The following is a 22,980-nucleotide window of genomic DNA, read 5'->3' as shown; positions in this document are numbered from 1 at the left end:
TGCAGTGGCCATTGGGTTGCACGGGAACAGGAACACTGGTCTCAGTGGAGGATTCAGTAGTAGACAAATGGAGGGCATCAATCAGGTAGGGTGACTATACCTGATGTATGTATAGTCATTTTTTTATTGCATGGGGGAGGATCCGCCAGAATGCTCAAAGACTGCATTAGGCTGGATTCACACAGAAAATTTAGCTGCGCTTTTGAACCCTGTTACTTATTTTAAGTCTAAAATAAAATATTAAAAACAGAACAAACAATGTTTTGGAATGTGGCATCTTTTGGGTCAGTGGCAGCAATCTCCAGATTTTGATATTTTTTTACATACTCTAAGACCTAAACAACACTAAAAAGAAACAAAATGTAAAAAAAAAGCAATGAAATACAGTATGCAGAAACTCTAATCCTTTTTTCCATTCTGGAACGAAACAAACAACAAAATGATACGGACCTTTTTAAGAAGAAAAGTAAACACCATTTGGTCCTAAAGAAAGAAGGAAACGGGAATACGTTACTTTTGTTTTCTTACTTTTCTCCCTAATAGGAAATTCTCTACATCTGCTTCACTGCGACCACTAACCAACCCCCTTTATTCACTGCAATGTTTCCTCTACTTTTTTTTTAGGTTTAAGTACATAGGAAGTGGTTAATCGTCAGCGTAGAAACATTCCTTGACTAGTTCTTAGGAGTTCCTTGAAAACATGGGTTTCTCCAGCTGCTTGTGGTCATTCTCCATCCCCATGCTGATCCTAGCTTTATGGGTCAGATCTCTAGCTACACAAGAGTATGATGGTATGTATGACTTTCGATACTCCATGTCAGTAATGTCATCATGTACTATTTGAGTTTTCTTATACATGATATAAGGTGCTTGATTCGTAGAATAAAGTTTGGCCACAAGATAATACTGCTTATTCGATCTCCAGTAATTCTGTATATAACCGTGAGATGATGTTTTCTTTTGCACATGAATATAGGAAATAATAGCACCTTACATCACACAGAATTGTACTTACAGAAGTGATGTTGGATGAGACACAGAAACCAACCATAATTTCTTATAGCTGGTGGTGTCACATATGTTAAATTGACAATATTAGAACAAGGCGTAAACATATCCTAGTGTTTTTTTTTTTTTGCAAGATCTATCAATAGAGAAATAATATGACATGTGATTTTACATGTGCTCAACACAGCTGAGGGTATACTGTGACTGCCAAATCCTGTGTCCAGTTAAGGCTAAGTTCACACTTCCGTCTTTTTGTATCAGTCACAATTCGTTATCTTGAGTAAATACGGTATCCTGCAAAATATTTTGCAGGATTCAGTTTTTTTCCCCCATAGACTTCTATTAACGACAGATTGCAACTGATGGCCCTGCGTTGCATCCGCCATGCGACGGATCAGTCGTGGAGTGACTGACTGTTGGGCAGAAGCAACGTAGAATGTAACGTTTTTTCTGTGCGGCGAAAAAACTGACAGTGACAGATGCGTTGGCGTCCGTCGTGTGTTATAATGGAAGCCTATGGGCGGCGGAATCCGTCAAATGACGTATTCCTGTGACGGTTCCGTCTTTTAGCACCCGAGGCTGCGCAGATGTATAAATTCCTTTATGGTTAGAAAATATCTCTCTCTCCCTGTCTGTCTGTCGGTCAGTCTCTCTCTCTCTATGTTGATGTCAGTCCCTTTCTCTCTCTCTCGGTCGGTCTCTCTCTGTCGGTCTGTCGGTCTCTCCCTCTCACCCCCTCTCTCATACTCACCGATCACTGGCGCTGCATGGCGCTGCACAGCTGTCACACTGCTCCAGCGGCTTCTCCTGCTTCTGAAAATGCTGGCTGCTCATTATTCCATCTCGTATTCATTGCTTCCCCTGCCCACCGGCGCCTATGATAGGTTGCAATCAGACGAGCCCCCACACTGAGTGACAGCTGTCTCACTGCAACAAATCACAGCCACTGATGGGTGGGTCTATATCTTGCAGTAAAATAAATAAATAAATAAATAATTAAAAAAAAAACGGCGTGCGGTCCTTCCCAATTTTGATACCAGCCAAGGTAAAGCCACACGGCTGAGGGCTGGTATTCTCAGGATGGGGAGCCCCATGTTATGGGGAGCCCCCCAGCCTAAAAATATCAGCCAGCAACCATCCAGAAATGCCGCATCCATTAGATGCGACAGTCCCGGGACTCTACCCGGCTCATCCCGAATTGCCCTGGTGCGGTGGTAATCGGGGTAATAAGGAGTTAATGACAGCCCATAGCTGCCACTAAAGGCCCTGTTACATGCAACGACAACGCTAACGAGATGTCGTTGGGGTCACGGAATTCGTGACGCACATCTTGCCTCGTTAGCAATGTCGTTGCATGTGACTCGTACGAGCGACCGCTAACGATGCAAAATACTTACCAAATCGTTGGTTGTTGACACGTTGTCCATTTCCAAAAAATCGTTGCTGCTTTTGGACGCTGGTTGTTCATCGTTCTTGAGGCAGCAGACATCGCTACGTGTGACACCCCAGGAATGACAAACAACACCGTACCTGCGTCCTCCGGCAACGAGGTGGGCATGTCTTTCATGCGGCTGCTCTCCGCCCCTCCGCTTCTATTGGACGCCTGCCGTGTGACGTCGCTGTGACGCCGCACGAACCGCCCCTTTAGAAAAGAGGCTGTTTGCCGGCCACAGCGATGTCGCAAGGAAGTAAGTATATGTAACTGTTACTAGCGATATTGTGCACCACGGGCAGCGATTTTCCCATGACACACAAACGACGGGGGCGGGTGCTTTCACGAGCGACAATGCTTGTGATGTTGCTGCGTGTAAAGCGCCCTTAAGTCCTAGCTTAGTGATGGCAGGTGTCTATGAGACACTCCCCCATCACTAAACTGTAGTGAAAGTAAATAAACACAAACACCAAAAAATCCATTATTTGAAATAAAAGACAAAAAAACACCCTCTTTCACCACTTTATTAATCCCCAAATACCCCTCCAGGTCCGACGTAACCCACACGAGGTCCCACGACACTTTCAGTTCTGCTACATCGGAAGCTGACAGGAGCGGCTGTAGAGCACCACTGCTCACTGTGAGCTCCACAGAACAACTGAAGTGAGTCATGCTGTCAGCGGTGACGTCACTCAGGTTACCTGCGGCCACAGCTGGATTCTCTTTGCCAGGTACAAACTGCTACAACGGATCCATTTTTTTAACGGAAAGAAAGAAAAAAAAGAACAGTAATGTATGTCTTATATTCTAGGTTCTTCAAAGTAGCCACCTTTTGCTTTGATTACTGCTTTGCACACTATTGTCATTCTCTTGATGAGCTTCAAGAGGTAGTCACCGGAGATGGTTTTCACTTCACAGGTGTACCCTGTCAGGTTTAATAAATGGGATTTCTTGCCTTATAAATGGGGTTGGCACCATCAGTTGTGTTGTGCAGAAGTCTGGTGGATACACAGCTGATAGTCCTACTAAATAGACTGTTAGAATTTGTATTACAGCAAGAAAAAAGCAACTAATTAAAGGAAAATGAATGGCCATCATTACTTTAAGAAATGAAGGTCAGTCAGTCCGAAAAATTGGGAAAACTTTGAAAGTGTCCCCAAGTGCAGTGGCAAAAACCATCAAATGCTACAAAGAAACTGGCTCAGATGAGGACCGCCCCAGGAAAGGAAGACCAAGATCTGCTGCGGAGGATAAATTTATCCGAGTCACCAGCCTCAGAAATCGCAGGTTAACCGCAGCTCAGATTAGACACCAGGTCAATGCCACACATAGTTCTAGCAGCAGACACATCTGCAGAACAACTGTTAAGAGGAGACTTTGTGCAGCAGGCCTTCATGGTAAAATAGCTGCTAGGAAACCACTGCTAAGGACAGGCAACAAGCAGAAGAGAATTGTTTGGGCTAAAGAACACAAGGAATGGACATTAGACCAGTGGAAATCTGTGCTTTGGTCTGATGAGTCCAAATTTGAGATCTTTGGATCCAACCACCGTGTCTTTGTGTGATGCAGAAAAGGTGAACGGATGGACTCTACATGCCTGGTTCCCACCGTGAAGCATGGAGGAGGAGGTGTGATGGTGTGGGGGTGATTTGCTGGTGACACTGTTGGGTATTTATTCAAAATTGAAGGCATACTGTACCAGCATGGCTACCACAGCATCTTGCAGTGGCATGCTATTCCATCCGGTTTGTGTTTAGTTGTACTATTGACTCGCCCACCCCAGGGCTATGGGACACCCAGTGCCGGGCCGGACTAGTCCGGGGGTCGTCAGTGGTGGCGGGGCCCGACTCCGTGGCCCTGGTGGGTGTCAGTTAATATGTGGCTTGATGAATAAAGTTTGTGTTCGTGACGCCACCTGTGGTTTGTGGCTAGTAAGCCGCCGCTGCTGTGGGAGGTCTCCGGGGTGATGATATAGCAGCGATGATGGTACTGCTCCCCACAGGTGGAGCGGAGCCCCGGGGACACGGTTAGTGCTCGTGGAAGTCTATGGTGTTGTGTGGCTACCGCGGTGCAGGGCCGACAGGCAATGAAAGAACCAGGCACAAACAACAGTCTCTTTTACCTTTTCCTCTTTTACTTTGGAAACAGTCCAGCCCTGGGAGACCGTTACAGGTGGTGATGGGGATCCGGTCGGCCTGGAGGTACTCAGGGTAGTCTTTCTGGCCAGCTGAGTATGAGGCCTACTCCTGTGCTTTTCTTGGTTATAATAGGACCCTGCTTTTCTGAATCCAGCAATGGCCCTCTTTGCTGCTGGGACTGATGGCACGTCCCTTTCCCTTTGTTGCAGGCTGTGCAGGCCCTCTCTGGTGCTCTCGGCTGGAGTCTGCACCGGGCCCTGATGCCGCAGCTGTATCTTCGGGATGTATCTGGGCCAGGTGCTTGCAGCTCTCCTGCCCTTCGGATTCGGCTGCCAGGGAGTATGTTAGACCCTGGCGGCCACAGACTCCGATGTCCGAGTCTCTTCTCTGCCTCTCTGCTACTCCTGCTTCCCTGGGCCAAGCTGTTCCAGCTCCAGGCCCCAGATCTACAGGACAGCACACTCTGCGTCTGTTCACTTCTACTTCTCTCTACAGACTGACTGCTACTTCCTCCCTCAGGGCAGACTTAGGGAAGGCTCCCTGGAATTCCAGGTTCAGAGCTCCCCCTGCTGGCCGGAGGGAGAACTGCGTTGGATGTTAAAACTTGCTGGCCAATGGACCTCCCAATTACCTCCAGGCACAGCATTAACCCTTTGGAAGGGCAATGCTGTTGTGGTGACCAGGTCCTGGGGCGCCACACTCCCCCTTAGTTAAATTCAGTACTCCCGGACTGTAGAAACAAAAACAAAACAGGTTACAACATTTCATCCCATTGTGGGAGGCGCATTACTTAAACGTTACAACTTAAACACTACTATAGGAGTCCAGTGTGGCTCCCTGCCGGGTGTCCATTACACTGCTCCATGGGGGACCCGCCGCGATCAAACCCCCAACGTAGGCTCTGGGCGTGCGTCAGAGCATTGAGGGGTCATCTATGCACGCCGGACGGGTTTTTCTTCAGGGGTGTTGAGCACACAGGTGCTAACTATGAACAATTTAGGTGTTGGCCACCCATAGTCCAGTGGCCCAGTTGTCCATTTACTTAATCACCTAAGACAAAAAGCATTTTATACACAACATTACAGACATTTCACATAACTATTTACATTCTGTTAGGTATTTTATTTTCTATGTTCTATACCTTGGAGGGGGCTGTCCCCAAGTGCTACGTTGGGACCGGCGTAGCTCTGGGGTTTGTCCCTGACTACTTGGAGTGTCTGCCCCCCCCCGTGTTATTGGTAGGCCTAACCCTGACAGGGATGCACGTTGGTTGCCTACGGGATCTCAGATTCGCCAAGGGTACGGCAGGTTCGCCGCTGACCGGGGGTTGAACCTCCGGTTCCACTGCTGGCGTGTCATCTTGTGTTGGAGCGGATGGTTCTTTAGGTGGATCTGGAACCTCTTCTGTTTCTGGCTCGACCAACTGCGGGAACGTCAAAACTGGTACCACTATGGCATTGTTTATTCGGGTCCAAGTTTTGGGGAATTTTCCAAGGATTGTTTGGATCATCTCCTCCTCTTTTTCTTGACTTTGGGGACTTTCTTGTACTTCTTCCACTTCCCTTTGGATCCTGCACCGTTCAGGGCACGCTTTCAGGCGGTCTCGAGAAACTGCTTGATAGGTCTTGCCTTCATCCTTGCTTATGAGGCATACCTTACTATTGTCAAAGTTGGAGGGGATAATGGTGTAGGGTTCCTTCTCCCACTGATCATCCAATTTATGCGCCCTCCGCTTCTTCTTGAGGACTTGTTCTCCAGGTGCTAAGGGAGTTGCTGGGGCTGTTTGATTGTAAAGCTGCTCTTGTCTCGTTCTTGCTTGAGACAGGCTCCTTTCTACGCATTCCTGGACCTTACGGTACTGCTGCTGCCACTCTGTATCCCAATCCTCTATTTCCTGAACCGCCTCAGGTGACACAGTCCCCATCTCAAAGTCTACAGGTAACTTGCCAGGTCTGGCTCGCATCAGGTAAGCAGGGCTGCAGTTGGTCGAATTTACCGGGATATGGTTGTACAAGTCTACCAGATCTGGTAACCTTTCTGGCCATTGGTTTCTTTCTTCCAAAGGTAAAGTCTTGAGCATATCAATAACCACATGGTTCATCTTCTCGCACAATCCATTGGTTTGGGGGTGGTACGGTGTAGTTCTGATTTTCTTACAGCCATACATGTTACAGAACTCTTGGAACACTTCTGCCTCGAATGCAGGACCCTGATCAGTCAGTACCCTTTCAGGGTAACCGTGAGGTCGACAAAAGTAGGCCTGAAATGCTCTCGCTGCTGTTCTGGCTGTCTGGTCCTTCACGGGCACTACTACCAGGAAACGAGAGTAATGGTCCACAATGGTGAGGGCGTACACATAGCCTGACCGGCTTGGTGTTAACTTCACGTGGTCCAGGGCCACCAACTCCAGGGGCTGCTTCGTGACAATTGGCTGTAGGGGAGACCTCTGGCTGGCATCATCTTTCCGCCTCAGGTTACACGGACCACAGTCTCGGCACCACTTCTCGACTGTCTTTCTCATGTGCACCCAGTAGAACCGATCACGGAGTAGGGTCTCCAACTTCTTCCACCCGAAGTGTCCTGCATTATCATGATAAGCTGCTAGGACCATTGGAGCATCCCTCTGTGGGACCACTATCTGCCAGACGAGTTCATTAGTTCGCCAGTTGACATATCTCTTGCAGAGCTTGCCTTGGTAGGTGAACAGTCGTCCCCTCTCCTTCCACAGCTGCTGGGCTTCTTCTGGAGCATCTGGGCCAAGATGGGTCTCAGCTTGTGCTAGCTTTTCTTTGACCAATCGCACGGCCGGGTCACCGTTCTGTGTCTCTTCCCAATTATGGTGGAGTAATGGGTTGACCGAGACCTCGTGCTGGCTCGAGCGCTTCACTCCTACAGCATGCTCACACTGGGAAACACCTTGGTGATGGAAAGCCGGTAACTCTATCTCTTCGAGTTCATCCAGGTCTTCTCCAGACTCGGGTAAGTGAGGCATTCTGGACAGCGCATCAGCATTGTTATTCTTCTTGCCAGCCCGGTACTTGATGGTAAAGTCGAAGTCAGACAGCCGGGCCATCTACCGCTGTTCCAACGCACCTAACTTGGCTGTTGCCAGATGTGTCAACGGATTGTTGTCCGTGAAGATGGTGAACTTGGCCGATGCCAGATAGTGCTTGAAGCGTTCAGTCACCGCCCAAACAATAGCGAGGAACTCCAGCTTGAAGGAACTGTAGTTTTCTGGATTCCTTTCTGTGGGCCGCAGCTTCCTACTGGCGTAAGCTATTACCTTCTCTCTGCCTCCCTGCACCTGGGACAGAACTGCTCCCAGTCCCACGTTGCTGGCGTCTGTATACAGTACAAACGGCTGGCTGTAGTCAGGGTAGGCCAGAATTTCTTCTCCCGTGAGAGCCCCTTTCAGCCGGACAAAGGATGTTTCTATTTGGCTGCTCCATTCAAATGGAGGGCTCTGCTTCTTAGCCTGCTTTGGCTGGCCCACCAGGAGATCTTGAAGGGGCGCTGCTATCTTTGTGAAACCATCAATGAACCTTCGGTAGTAGCCCACCAGCCCAAGGAACTGCCGCACCTCTTTTACCGTCGTGGGTCTTGGCCAGTCCTTGATCACGGTGACTTTCTCCGGATCAGGTGCCACACCTTCTGCGCTGACCACATGACCCAGGTACTGTACCTTTGGCTTCAAGAGGTGACATTTGGACGGCTTGATCTTCAGGCCATATTTCGACAAAGACTCAAACACTTCTGCTAAGTGCCTCAGGTGGTCTTCATAAGTCTTGGAGTAGACTATGACGTCATCCAGGTACAACAGCACGGTTTCAAAGTTGTGGTGGCCCAAGCAGCACTCCATCAACCTTTGGAATGTCCCTGGGGCGTTGCAGAGCCCGAATGGCATACAGTTGAACTCGCAGAGGCCCATTGGTGTCGTGAATGCAGTCTTCTCCTTGTCCGCCTCTGCCACGGGAACCTGCCAATACCCACTGGTGAGATCCAAGGTGGAGAAATAGTTGGCTGACTTTAAGGCTGTTAGTGACTCCTCTATTCTGGGTAGTGGATAAGCATCTTTATGTGTAATGCGGTTAATTTGCCTGTAATCTACGCACATTCTCATGGTACCATCTTTTTTCTTTACGAGCACTAGTGGAGCTGCCCAGGGGCTACAACTATCTCTGATAACCCCAGCCTCCTTCATTTCCCGTAACATCTCTTTGGCACGCTGATACTGTGTGGGGGGTACAGGGCGGTATCTCTCTTTAATGGGATGATGATCACCCGTGGGGATTTGATGTTTAACCCCTTTCACCTGCCCAAAATCTAGGGGTGTTTGCTGAAGACCCGCTCGTACTCCTGTACCACCCGGTAAACCCCATGCTTTTGGTGTGAGGGGGTGGAGTCGGTGCCCACATGTAATTTTTGGCACCAGTCTTCCAGCTGCCCCTTGGAGCCATTGTCTTCCGCCTGGTCGGACGGGATCAAGGGTTCCACTGCTTTGATGGTATTGTTGCTGACAGTGTACAGTTTTGCTACAGTGGCGTACCGGGGCAATTTGGCCTCCTCCTCCCCACAATTCAGGACACGGACGGGCACTCTCCCCTTGCGGACGTCTGCTACCCCTCGGGCTACCAGGACTCCAGGCCTACTGTCTGAATACACCGGTTCTACCAAGGCATGGTAATCCTGACCCTTGAGGCCTATTACTGCCCGACACCATATCAACATTTCACTTCTTGGGGGTATTGCAATTGGGAGGGGATCACTTACCCTCACACTGCCAATTTCTCCTCCAGCCAGCTCTACCTGCTGCCTCCTCATCAGGGCTCTGATCTCTCTCTGTAGGGCACGCTGCTGCCCGGAGCTGGCAGTGTCAGACGCCTGTTGCAACAAAATGATCACTTCGGCAATACAATTTTCTATCACATTTGTACCAATGGTTAGCAGAGGGTCAGATTCTTTGCGATCAATATCTACAATTATCATCCCCTGCCATGGCAATTCTACCCGCCCCACTTTAATGGTTACTTCTTTGTACCCAATTTGAGGTAAGGGCTGACCATTACTGGCCACAAATGTTAAATCATCATCTGGGCCATGGTCAATGTCTGAATCAGCCCAATATCTTTTGTACAGTTTATAAGGGATGGTTGTTACCTGGGACCCCGTATCCAGGAGGGCATTCAAAGGGATCCCATCCAGCACAATAGGAAGGACCGGGCGTCCTCCCACGTACTTGCTGCGGCTGGGGTGTTGAGCCGGGCTTCCTTACACCTGGGGGTTGGCTCCTGGCCCCAGGCTCGGCCCATTTAAAGGACAGTGTCGTGCAATGTGGCCCGCCTGGCTGCAGCGGCGGCAGATCGGTTGTCCTGTTGAATCATACCGGTCTGTGTCTTTTCCTCGGGACGGCGGAATCCTCCTCTGTCGCATCCATGGGACGTCATCTGGGCTGGAGGCCAACTCGATTCTTGCAGGGGATGGGGTCATTTGTAGAGACTGCACGGTCTTGGCAAGGGCAGCTACAGTCTTGGTCAGCTCCTGGACCTGCTGTCTGAGCTCTGCAGTGGGATCCTTATCCAGGGACTGCGCCTCAGCCCCTGCAGCGGCTCGTGTTGCAGGCACCACCCCGGGGTACGTGATAGCAAGAGGCCGGAGGGGTACTGGGTCGTTCGGTGTAGATTCTCTCATTACCCGGATGGCCTGGTCCTTAAACTTTGCAAAGTCCAGAGCAGGGTTCTGCAGGACCATGATACGCAGCTGGGTCCTGTGGGCATCTGACAGGAGCCCCTCTATGAACTGCTCAGTTAGGAGTTTGTCTTCTTCACGTACACTCTCTGGGTCCACCTGTTTAACTGCTTTCAGGGCCTCCTGCAAGTTTAAGGCATAGTCCCGTATGCTGTCTGTGGCCCGCTGCTTGCACCCAAAGAATCTCATCTTTATTTCCGCTGCAGTGCGGGTGTCAAAAGTACTCTTTAGCTTGGCCAGTATCTGGGTCGCTGTCCCTTTATCTGTATCAGGCCATGACTTCACTTCACGCTGGGCCGCGCCGGCTAGCTGCCCCATTAATATGCCCACCTTCTGGCTCTCAGTCAGCGGATACACCCGGAACAAGCTGTGCAGCCTTTCTCTGAAGTCGCTCAAGGTATGGGACTCCCCGGAGTACTGCGGCAGCCATTCTGCTCCCGGGATGTACGGCATTGTGATCGGCATTACCGGTGCTACAGCGGGGGCTGGGGCGGCGGCGACTGGGATTGCTTCGGCCGGTGCTGCGGCGCCTCGGGCTATGGCAGCCACCTGCTCTCCCTCTGAGTCGGACATCTTCCTCCCCCTTAGTGGTCCTTACCAGGCTCCGTTCACTTTTCAAATTCACTTCTGGGTCGCGCGGGGTTAACGGCGCTCTGCTCTGATGGCGCGCTCCCTTCGCGCTCTTTGTCAGGCACGCCCCCTTTCCTCCTGCGCTCGGCGAGGCTAATGGCGGCGGCAGTTTGCAAACAGTAACGCAGTCTTTTAAGCACAATTTCTGCAGGCGTACAGTACCCGGTGGGACCGGGCACGAAATCCTGTTCGTGACGCAAAGAGTTGACTCGCCCACCCCAGGGCTATGGGACACCCGGTGCCGGGCCGGACTAGTCCGGGGGTCGTCAGTGGTGGCGGGGCCCGACTCCGTGGCCCTGGTGGGTGTCAGTTAATATGTGGCTTGATGAATAAAGTTTGTGTTCGTGACGCCGCCTGTGGTCTGCGGCTAGTAAGCCGCCGCTGCTGTGGGAGGTCTCCGGGGTGATGATATAGCAGCGATGATGGTACTGCTCCCCACAGGTGGAGCGGAGCACCGGGGACACGGTTAGTGCTCATGGAAGTCTATGGTGTTGTGTGGCTACCGCGGTGCAGGGCCGACAAGCAATGAAAGAACCAGGCACAAACAACAGTCTCTTTTACCTTTTCCTCTTTTACTTTGGAAACAGTCCAGCCCTGGGAGACCGTTACAGGTGGTGATGGGGATCCGGTCGGCCTGGAGGTACTCGGGGTAGTCTTTCTGGCCAGCTGAGTATGAGGCCTACTCCTGTGCTTTTCTTGGTTATAATAGGACCCTGCTTTTCTGAATCCAGCAATGGCCCTCTTTGCTGCTGGGACTGATGGCACGTCCCTTTCCCTTTGTTGCAGGCTGTGCAGGCCCTCTCTGGTGCTCTCGACTGGAGTCTGCACCGGGCCCTGATGCCGCAGCTGTATCTTCGGGATGTATCTGGGCCAGGTGCTTGCAGCTCTCCTGCCCTTCGGATTCGGCTGCCAGGCAGTATGTTAGACCCTGGCGGCCACAGACTCCGATGTCCGAGTCTCTTCTCTGCCTCTCTGCTACTCCTGCTTCCCTGGGCCAAGCTGTTCCAGCTCCAGGCCCCAGATCTACAGGACAGCACACTCTGCGTCTGTTCACTTCTACTTCTCTCTACAGACTGACTGCTACTTCCTCCCTCAGGGCAGACTTGGGGAAGGCTCCCTGGAATTCCAGGTTCAGAGCTCCCCCTGCTGGCCGGAGGGAGAACTGCGTTGGATGTTAAAACTTGCTGGCCAATGGACCTCCCAATTACCTCCAGGCACAGCATTAACCCTTTGGAAGGGCAATGCTGTTGTGGCGACCAGGTCCTGGGGCGCCACACTATCATTTATTTTTCAACAGGACAATGACTCCAAACACACCTCCAGGCTGTGTAAGGGCTATTTGACTAAGAAGGAGAGTGATGGGGTGCTACGCCAGATGACCTGGCCTCCACAGTCACCAGACCTGAACCCAATCGAGATGGTTTGGGATGAGTTGGACCGCAGAGTGAAGGCAAAAGGGCCAACAAGTGCTAAGCAACTCTGGGAACTCCTTCAAGACTGTTGGAAGACAATTTCCGGTGACTACCTCTTGAAGCTCATCAAGAGAATGCCAAGAGTGTGCAAAGCAGTAATCAAAGCAAAAGGTGGCTACTTTGAAGAACCTAGAATATAAGACATATTTTCAGTTGTTTCACACTTTTTTGTAAGTATTTTATCCCACATGTGTTAATTCATAGTTTTGATGCCTTCAATGTGAATCTACAATTTTCAGAGTCATGAAAATAAAGAAAACTCTTTGAATGAGAAGGTGTGTCCAAACTTTTCGTCTGTACGGTGTATATATATATATATATATATATATATATATATATATATATATAAATAAAAGAAAGTATGTCACCCTCAAAAATTACTTATACAGTCATAGAAGGACTTAGCCCAAGATAAAGATAATCATGCCTATAGTGTAGACTTCACTAAATAAAACTGGTTAATTTCATATGCAAATAAGTCCTCCTCAGTGTATAGTTTGCCCGTGGCCATGGGCTCACACACCTATCCACCCCCTCAATCACCATGTCTCACACCTCCCTTTAGCCTGATTGACTGAATGCGTTTTCCCAGAGTTGAATCCCTACCCCTACACGCCCACGCACTGACACTGCAGGAGCCCAGCTACTGGGCACTCTGTGTCAGTGTGGGTGTGTTTTCATTCCCCTCTAATGTCTGCAGATTAAACTCGCTACACACAAGGATCACACTACACTGTAGCGGGTGGCTGATGGAGACAGAAGAGAGCGATGAGAGCGATGAAAGCACACTTGTACTGACTATCCGAGTGCAGTCCGATGTTCATGGACTGACATAATGGAAAAGGTGGAGACATTTTTTTTTTCTCCACCTCTAAGAAAAACTGATGACACTCCTGGTTTTGTGAGTGTTTACCTCAGTGTCTGTAAGCCAAAACCAGGAGTGTGGTAGTCATAGGAAAAATATGATAGAAATGTAGCGCCCCACGGGGCAGGTGAATTTAACCTACTCGTCACCGGGCCGTCGACTATCGTCGTCACGGGCAGCCTTGCCCAACTCCGTTGCCCTGAGGTGTACAGAAAATGGCAGGGGAGAGATGTTGGGGGTAATGGTGAGGTGTTTGTCGCCATCTGTGGTATACGGCCAGGGAATGTGCCGCCGCTGCGGTCGCTGTCCTTCGGGGCAGATGGTAGTAGCAACCAGGGATGGTATTGCTCTCCACAGGTAGAGCGTGCCCCGGGGAGGATGATGAGGAGAGTAGTAATGGCGGCGCGGAGCGGCAGTACCTGTAATAAAGAGTCAGAGTATATGGCTGTAGTTTCAGGTTGTTTACTCACTTTTGTGCGGTGCCGCTCACCCAGGTAATACCGGTCACTTGCTATGATGGGCTCCGTCGAACCTGAATCCCTATAGAGATCAGTCCGGTTTGGTGTTCGGTGGGTTCTCTCCTTGTAACGCCTGTCTGTGGATCCCCTGGCTTGAAACTATGAGGGGACCCTGGGTTTCACGAGAGGTACTCTTGTCCCTATATGAAGGCGCAGCGGGTCCGATATAGGGTCTGGCTTGATGCGAGACCCCGGATCCTCTCTGGCACTGTGCTGTCGGGCACTGTGTGGTCAGGGAGGTTTGAAACTTTCCCCATCCAGGCAGATTCGGGAAAACCAACGTGAAGTATGATCTTTCCTAGGGTCCTGCCGCCCTGCGTGGCATTGGTTCGGAGGGAAGCAGATTCACTCCCCCAAATTCCCCCTGCTGGCTGCACCTCCCCCCTCCCAAGTTCTAAGCTAGTGGGACTGGGGCCCCTGTTTGAGGGCATCCTATAAATGCCACTCTGTCGGCGACCCCTTTATTACCCTACCCTAGCCCAGTCCCCAGTGGGAACAGGGCAACCTGGTGTGTATTTGCGTGTGTAATGTAGTGAAACCGGGACTGACCTCCTCAGGAACTGGGTTTATCATTACACCCAAATTTGGGTGCAATACTCTGTGACGACTGAAGCCTCAGGGGCGCTACAGAAACACGACACCACTTCTATATTTATTACCCACTCCTGGTTTTGTGATTTTTTTAAATCAGTATCTATAACCCAAAACCAGGAGTGGCACAGTCAAAAGGATAATAGAAACATGGTCATCACTTCTGTATTTATTACTCACCTCTGGTTTTGTGAGATTTTTACCTCAGTATCTGTAAGCCAAAATCAGAAGTGGCACAATCAGAGGAAAAGTATAATAGAAACACGGCACCACTTCTGTATTTATTACCCACTCCTGGTTTTGTGAGTTTTTACCTCAGTATTTGTAAGCCAAAACCAGGAGTGGCACAATCAGAGGATAAGGATAATAGAAACACGGGCACCACTCCTATATTTATTACCCACTCCTGGTTTTGTGAGTTTTTACCTCAGTATCTGTAAGCCAAAATCAGAAGTGGCACAATCAGAGGAAAAGTATAATAGAAACATGGCACCACTTCTGTATTTATTACCCACTCCTGGTTTTGTGAGTTTTTACCTCAGTATTTGTAAGCCAAAACCAGGAGTGGCACAATCAGAGGATAAGGATAATAGAAACACGGGCACCACTCCTATATTTATTACCCACTCCTGGTTTTGTGAGTTTTTACCTCAGTATCTGTAAGCCAAAACCAGGAGTGGCACAGTCAGAGGATAAGGATTAGAAACACGGGCACCACTCCTGTACTTATTACTCACCTCTGGTTTAGTGATATTTTTTACCTCAGTATTTTGTGAGATTTTACCTTAGTATCTGTAAGCCAAAATCAGGAGTGGAACGGTCAGAGGAAAACTATAATAGAAACATGGCCCCACTTCTGTATTTATTACCCAATCCTGGTTTTGTGAGGTTTTTACCTCAGTATCTGTAAGGAAAATCCAGGAGTGGGACAATCAGAGAAAAAGTATAATAGAAACACAGGCACCACTTTTGTATTTATTACCCACTCCTGGTTTTGGCTTTCAAATACTGAGGTAAAAAAACCACTCCAAATACTCAGTGTGTGCACATGGCCTAAACATGGTCAAACATAAGTATAGTTTTACTCCTTTTCAACACTGTAATCTATTAATTTGCAAAGCAGTAGCTCTGAATAAGTTTTTAATATTTTTTCAAATATACTTGCTCCGTCAAGTCTCCAATTTACATGTGAACTCTGCAACACAAATAAGTTCATAGTATAAAATATCACATATTACTCTGTATAGACCATTTGTAGTCACATATCATATACCAGTACTGTATATGCTGTACTGTATGCACTGACAATAGACAGACTGTACCAAGGGTGGGAAATTAATTTTCCCACTAGGCAGCATGAGATATCGTGACTGATGTGGAGGCCGAACTGATAGGCTGAAATTAATTATGCTCAATATCAATATTAACATATTAGTTAGAATTATTATTTTATATTAACATTAATTATAACACTTAATATTGAACATAATGAAGTATGCTAATATCCTCTTATACACAGTATGAGCCCACACACATACTTCCTATATTTAGCATGAATACCCACAAAGTCCCCCATATACAGTATGAGCCCCTATATACAGTACAGTCATGGCCAAAAGTTTTGAGAATGCTACAAATATTAATTTTTACAAAGTCTACTGCTTAAGTTTTTCTAATGGCAATTTGCATATACTCCAGAATGTCTTAAAGAGTGATCAGCTTAACAGCAATTACTTGCAAAGTCAATATTGGCTAAGAAAATGAACTTTAACCCCCAAAACACATTTCAACATCATTGCATTCCTGCCTTAAAAGGAGCGGCTAACATTGTTTTAGTGATTGTTCCATTAACACAGGTGTGGGTGTTGATGAGGACAGGGCTGGCGATCAATCAGTCATGATTAAGTAAGAATGACACCACTGGACACTTTAAAAGGAGGCTGGTGCTTGGTATCATTGTTTCTCTTCAGTTAACCATGGTTTTTAGGGGACAGCCCAGTCACTCAGGGAGACTGGTGCTCACCTCGGTGATGTCGGGTCAACTGGAAGATGACATGACATCACTGGATCTCAGAGGCTACAGAGCCCGGGAGTCACTTGATGGGGATGCACCTTTCAAAGGCACAATTGACTACACAAGGTATTTGACAAAAGCCTGCTTTATAAGCTTTACATCGATGTGTAGCCACTATGCCGGGTTAAAGGACCACCCCTTTAAGCTTTTTCCATCTATGACATGCCTCTGCAATTTGCCACCCAGGCTCCTGGCCATTACACCAAAAATGTCCTATAATCATACCCCATTACTTTCACACATGCTGTTTTCAATGTTTGGTCGTCAGGCAACCCAACCATACTTCTTTAGCAAGACCCCTAAATTGTCATCAGTGTGTGGCATACAAGATATGTGGTATCTTGCTGTCTGCATTAGTAAAAGCACATATTTGGATTAGGCGAGGGAAGAGTTTGCTACAAAGTGCTATAAATTGATGAAAATACAAAAATAGCTGTATCTTTCTGTCAAGATGCCTACATAATCATTAGCATAAAGTTGCCCAAATGAATCATTTTCAGCAAAAGTAGCCTAACAGCTGATGTCTATTGGGGCTTTACGACTCTCAACAATGATTGAGGGAAATGATTGGGATTAACGGCCCCCATAAACATTAGTCAGCCGAATCTGCAAATATCATCTGACCACAAGGGCCCCTAAGTCACCCCTAACATCACCTCAGGGCAGAGAAAATGATCAAGACGATTGAATTTAGTCAAAAACTTTCAGTTTCATCACAAGATAAGAAACAGATACTGGTGTCTGACAGTGACTTATTTACTCTCCCCATGGAGAACACAAGAACGCTCAACTAAACTGAGTATTTATGGCGATGCTAGGAGATATACAGTAGGTAAAAGCTGACATTTACTATAAGGTGTATAGGCACAGACCCAATCCTTTTGTTTTTTGGGACTCCTAGAGGTGACTGGCAGCAACTTTCTCTTTTATCCTCATTAAATACACATGAATACTAGGGTACGTGTTTCTGTGTATGGTGCAGTTGGAAGATATTGATGTCAGCTAACCGGTATCTCCATTCTATGGGCTACATAACTTTGGTGATGACATGCCTCTATATGACAATATGACATTGTATGATGCATCATGAGCCACCTACACGTGCTAGCTTTTAGTCAGTCCTTTGTATTGCACATTAATTAATATATAGCAATACAGTAAGTAAACATAGTGACACTTAAGTCTAAGAATATAAACAATGCAATTTTTTTCCCATATTGTAGACACCAAATAGAGCATTTCAATAGTTGTTTTTGAAACTAACAGTTTATCTCAATTTTATTACAGAATATTCTGATGATACAAATATCTATACTGATGAAACAAATGCATCTGAATTTATATCTTGTGAACAACTACGGTCCTTCAGAGGAGTATTGAATAACACATTCTTGGAAATTTCTGCATCATCAAAAGATCACCTGAAAAGTTCCATTACGGTTGTTCTCATACCTTCTGTCTACGCTGTAATATTTATTGTGGGTCTTCCAGCCAATGGTCTCGCCCTGTGGGTTTTAGCAACTAAAGTCAAAAAGATGACATCCACAGTGTTCCTTATGAATCTAGCAGTGGCAGACCTCTTGCTTATCCTGGTTCTTCCATTTAAGATATTGTACTATTATTTGGGAAATAATTGGATTTTTGGTGAGCTAATGTGCAGGGCTGTGACGAGCTTCTTTTATGGGAACATGTATTGCTCAGCCTTGTTACTTATGAGTATCAGTGTTGACCGTTACCTTGCCGTGGTGCATCCTTTTTCCTCCAGAACATACAGAAGCAGGATTTTTGCCACCTGTATATGTTCTACATGCTGGCTTATTGCAATGTTATCTACCATTCCTTTGTCCACCATGCAACAATCCTACCGCCTTCTGGACACAGAACTCACATTGTGTCATGATGCCCTTCCAAATCAAGAACCAAAAAAGTACCTGTTTTATTATTTCATGTCAGTCATTATCTTGTGCTTTATTTTACCATTGGTAATTATTGTATTTAGTTACATTGCTGTAATCCGAGAACTGATAATAAGTGGAAAGAAATACACCTATGCTGTGAAGCTAAGTGCATTGGTGCTGTCCATAGTGATCATCTTCTTGACCCCAAGCAATGTGGTTCTTTTGATGCATTACTCAGAGCACTGTCTTCAAAGACATGGAGACCTTTATGCAATCTATATGGTCTGCTTGACTTTGAGCACCTTAAACAGCTGTGTTGATCCTTTCGTGTACTACTATGCCTCTGAAGAATTTCGAGACAAGGTGAAAAAACAGTTTAGGAAAAAATCTGCAATATCAATAACTTCAGTAAAAACCTCTAAAGAGACTCTGCCTCCAAGCTATCCCAAATTTCGGTCTCACTCAGCACTATGACATTTCTCTCTTCAAATGACAATAGCCTAAAACCACACGATGGCTTAAGATGAACATTCTGAGCTCTAGTGATGTTTCCTCTTACAAAACATGTATGGTCTTGTATAAAACAAAAATGTATATTCATGAGATATGCTTAGCGTTCCTGAGATTGTTAATAGTATATTTTTATTTAACAAGTACTCGTCACATTGCTTTTGTGTGCCAATATTTTTACTAGTACATAATAATAAAAAGTAAGTAAAAAAAAGTAATATTTTAGACAGAAAAAAATTGTCCTGATGATCTTAGGATTTTGAGAAGCATATGCTAAGTATATTCAAATAGCAAGTATAAAGAAATTGTATGACCAAAAAGGCTAGAGATGGAAGTATGGTGTATATCTATGCATTTCAAGGCACACTTGCCTCTTCATCAGGATATAACTAACTATGATTAATCCTGATGAAGAGTCAAGTGTGCCTTGAAATGCATAAAAATACACCATACTTTAATTTCAAGACTTTTTGGACTTATTCCATCTAGTTATTCACAGCAGCGCAAAGGAACCACGCATCACTCCATTGATCAACAATTCATGGGTTTTTCAACAATTTACTTTACTTTAAACCCTAGCTTTACTATTGGCAGCTAGCTTTATTTTATATTATTTACTTAAATTGCAGATTACATAAAAATAGAAGAAACATAGAAAACAGTTTGTAAACAATTTATTGTCATTAACGAAAAGATATAAGTGTGAGGGCACTATGTAGAGCTGCACTTATCAAAAACAAAATTAAATCCATTTAATACAGAGATCTACCATGAAAAAAACAGTACAATCTTATACACTTCAGTCAGCAGCACATTCGGTAACACTTTGTACCTCCATTTATAGGTCACTTAGTAACACTAAAAATAAAATTGCTGCTGGAAATTAGCAAGTGGTTAAAATATATGTTCAGTGTGTACTTAACAATAAAAAATTATCCAAAGATTAATGCCTTTTTCTTGCTTAGTCTCTAAAACATCTTTAAAGTCTGAAACAAATACAACCACTTTGGCAAGAATGATAAAACAACAAATAGCTTTTAACATTTTATTTATATACATGTATTAAGAAAGACAGTAGAATTATATATAATTTAACATACTATTTTATACATTAAGTTATTTGTTGGAAGTAGGGTAGCATATTAAAATCAGAAGTCAATCATGTTTCTAAGAGTTTCCCACCACTTGCCTAGGCTGGAGCTATGTCTTCAAGGAATAAACTCAAAGATTGCATTCAAGGATCTGTTCACACTTGCACAGGGTTTCAGGTTATAACAGAATCAGAACCTATTGCTGTATTCAATCACAGTTGGATTTGGGAGGTTCTAAAGGGGTATTTGTTTTTTCAAAGGTAAAAATAGTGTTGCATGCATCACTTTGTTTTTGTTGTATCTGCCAGAATTGCCAACCAAGGCTCCGAATGGTAGTGTGGACAGAGTTTAAGATTTACGTAACTTAAACTGGTCTTTGTAGCTGAAGGACAGTATACAAAGATAGTAGCAGAAAGAAAGAAAGCACAGCAGACACGTGACAATTGGCAAAGTGCCCAAAACTAGTCACTAGAAATAACCCAACTTCGACATTCCTGTTATATTATTTAGCAAGAATCATTATTCTTTTCACCAGCTGCGTAGCGTATAAAAATGACCAAAAAAGGTTTGCTGTATAAGAATGGTGTTTATTGTTACAGTGTAACAATGCATTGAAAACAGAAAAGTGTACCTTTGTAAATAATCTTAAAATTGAAAAACTTCTACCATCCTGAGTGTATAGTTCTGTCTCTCACTTGAGCCCTGTCCAGCAATGATATATTCACCTTTTTTATCTGACCCCTGCTTATTGCTAAACTGAAGAAGTAGGAGAGGGGGCGTATGTATCCACAGAGACATATTGGGTTGGCATATCTCCAGTATACCCAAAATGACAGGATATTTCAAGACTATTTTCAACCAAATTTGTGTACTAGAAACAAAAGTCTCCAAAACAGCTCTCCACTACACTTGCCGTCAATGGGGGTTATGAGTAAGGACATATAAAGGGTCTGTGTTACATGTGTTTGTAGTGATTTGGTAATGTTGCACAAAGAAAAATAAAGAGCAGAGTGCTTTTACTTGAAAGAACAGCGAGATGGCTTTTTCTCACTTCTTATTTGCAACAGAAAAAATAACCCAAAGCATCTATGTGCAACTAAGCCACAATCGTTAATTGTTAGACATGGAATGTATATTAAAAATGGAAAGTGTTCACATTCCCTGAACTTTTTCCTTTTTTATTTAATAAGTAAGAATTTTAAGTAATAATAGGGAATCCTAATGGATCTAATTAGACTAATAAACAGAAATAAGACTTTTGACTCAAAGTGTTGCAATGATGAATCCAGGTACCCTGCATGAAAGACTTGTGACAATAAACTGTATAACACAGGCCATAGCAGAGAGAAACCCTGCAGATGAGAGAAAGACTGAAGACACTGTAACTTGAAAAAGATTGATAATTTCCAACAAGACAGCTAAAAAAATTAGTAAAAATGTTTTTTGGGGGCAACATGACCAAACAATAATTAAACTGAGAATAAGTGGCAGAACATAAAATACTGTTCTCTCATTGACCCTATACAACAGTTTCAGAAGAAGAGTAAGGCACAATGTAACGGAATCATAATAAAGGCAATGATAAGTAGGGATCTTTTTATTTTACATGAACAGGCATTTTTAGTTCACCAGCATCAAAAATATTTGATTAAAGAGTTCATAAAAAGGACTTTTTCTGAAAAAGAGTGCCCAGTACTGTATATCGGTCTGTATTTTCAAGAGTGCCACTACTCATCCTTTTTTTCCCTAATCCTAGACAATTTCTTTTAATTAATTAAATAATGCTATACCAGAAGACAAGATGATAAAGGCAGGATGGAAATAGATTTTATAGATATTGTATATTGTGTCATTAAAATGTTAGTACTAAGAATATGTAAATGTAAATGTCTAATTCTGTAGCAAAATGTTAACACATAAGGTCTACTGCTAAATTATCTGATGTCCGGATAATCCCTAGTTTTGTAATGCAGTTTTTGCATGGCTTTTTGTTTATTTAAACCTTCCTCCCTTTCATCTATTTTTCATCTTATGGCTAACATAACAAATCAAAATGTAAAGAGCAAACTGCCGATAGGCCAGAAATCTTGATGTCATAGATCCTCACTGATGCATATAATCCACTCATTGTTTTCATATACATAAAAAGAATAAGAGGATAAACACACATACAAAAGCAACCAAAACTGATAAAAGAAAAACAAAGGTTTGCCTAAAGATGGGGCCTAAAGACAGGATCAGAAGTGTCTTGTCACAGACTTAACTTCCTCTTGTAGAAACAGTCGTCCCAATGAAGCTCTGATGTGCTTGGTGGAACACGTTAAAACTTGGACAAGGAGCTTATAACGTTAGATTACTTCAAGGGAAAATATGATGGAGTTAGTGGAGTCAGCAAATGTCTGCTTTTATCTCAAATGGTAAAAGGAGGTTTCTTGGTTGTTGGCAAGGGAGAATTTCATGTCTCACTTTAAAAATGTTCTACAATTGTTACATCTGAATTATTGGGAAACTTTACACTTTAAAAGAAACAGAAAATAAAAAGTAAACTGAACTGGTTAAGGAAGAAAAAATAGAGAATGCCAAATAAGTTTTATAACCAGCTAGAAGCTCCTGATAGCATGAATGTTACAAATGGAAGCAGTTCTTGTCCATTGCTTAAGATTGTCTTCAGCACTTCAGTTTCTAATTAAAAAAAAAATATGACATGAAAACTAAGCAAGTTGTATAAAATCAAGCAGCCTAAAGGTCTAGATTTTCCCGAAAATATTATGCAGTTTCATGTAAGTCATCCATAGCAGATATTGCAATGGAAATTCATTACTTATAGAATGAGACTACAACCCCTGGCAAAAATTCTGGCCTCCCCTGGCTCTGAGGATGTTTATTCAGTTGTTTACTTTTGTTTAAAAAAAAAAGCAGATCACAGACATGGCCCAAAACTAAAGTCATTTCAAATGGCAACTTTCTGGCTTTAAGAAACACTAACAAAAATCATGAAAACATAATGT

At 45.0% G+C, this 22,980-nt stretch overlaps 3 protein-coding genes across 3 annotated transcripts in view; 1 reads left to right on the top strand and 2 right to left on the bottom strand.

Annotated features, from left to right (window-relative positions):
- The window catches only part of LOC142308621 (uncharacterized), a 32,187-nt gene extending 31,662 nt beyond the window's left edge, over positions 1–525 (bottom strand). The window contains exon 1 of the mRNA XM_075347122.1: positions 451–525. Coding sequence (XP_075203237.1) covers positions 451–477 — 27 coding nt within the window. The 5' untranslated portion in view covers positions 478–525. The remainder of the gene's footprint in view (positions 1–450) is intronic.
- Positions 526–689: 164 nt separating this feature from the next.
- Positions 690–19,808, top strand: F2RL3 (F2R like thrombin or trypsin receptor 3). The gene is made up of 2 exons (XM_075314989.1): positions 690–791; positions 17,761–19,808. Exons 1-2 carry the CDS (start codon positions 701–703, stop codon positions 18,843–18,845), a joined length of 1,176 nt encoding a protein of 391 aa, XP_075171104.1. The 5' UTR covers positions 690–700; the 3' UTR covers positions 18,846–19,808.
- CPAMD8 (C3 and PZP like alpha-2-macroglobulin domain containing 8) overlaps positions 19,541–22,980 on the bottom strand; it is a 299,461-nt gene continuing 296,021 nt past the window's right edge. Inside the window, exon 43 of the mRNA XM_075314975.1 lies at positions 19,541–22,654. Within this exon, the coding sequence (XP_075171090.1) occupies position 22,654 (1 nt within the window). The 3' untranslated portion in view covers positions 19,541–22,653. The remainder of the gene's footprint in view (positions 22,655–22,980) is intronic.

The sequence above is a fragment of the Anomaloglossus baeobatrachus genome, chromosome 1, assembly GCF_048569485.1.
Source record: "Anomaloglossus baeobatrachus isolate aAnoBae1 chromosome 1, aAnoBae1.hap1, whole genome shotgun sequence".
Taxonomy (NCBI): domain Eukaryota; kingdom Metazoa; phylum Chordata; class Amphibia; order Anura; family Aromobatidae; genus Anomaloglossus; species Anomaloglossus baeobatrachus.
The sequence above is the reverse complement of the archived record's forward strand: the minus strand, read 5'-3'. Positions and strand labels throughout refer to the sequence as shown.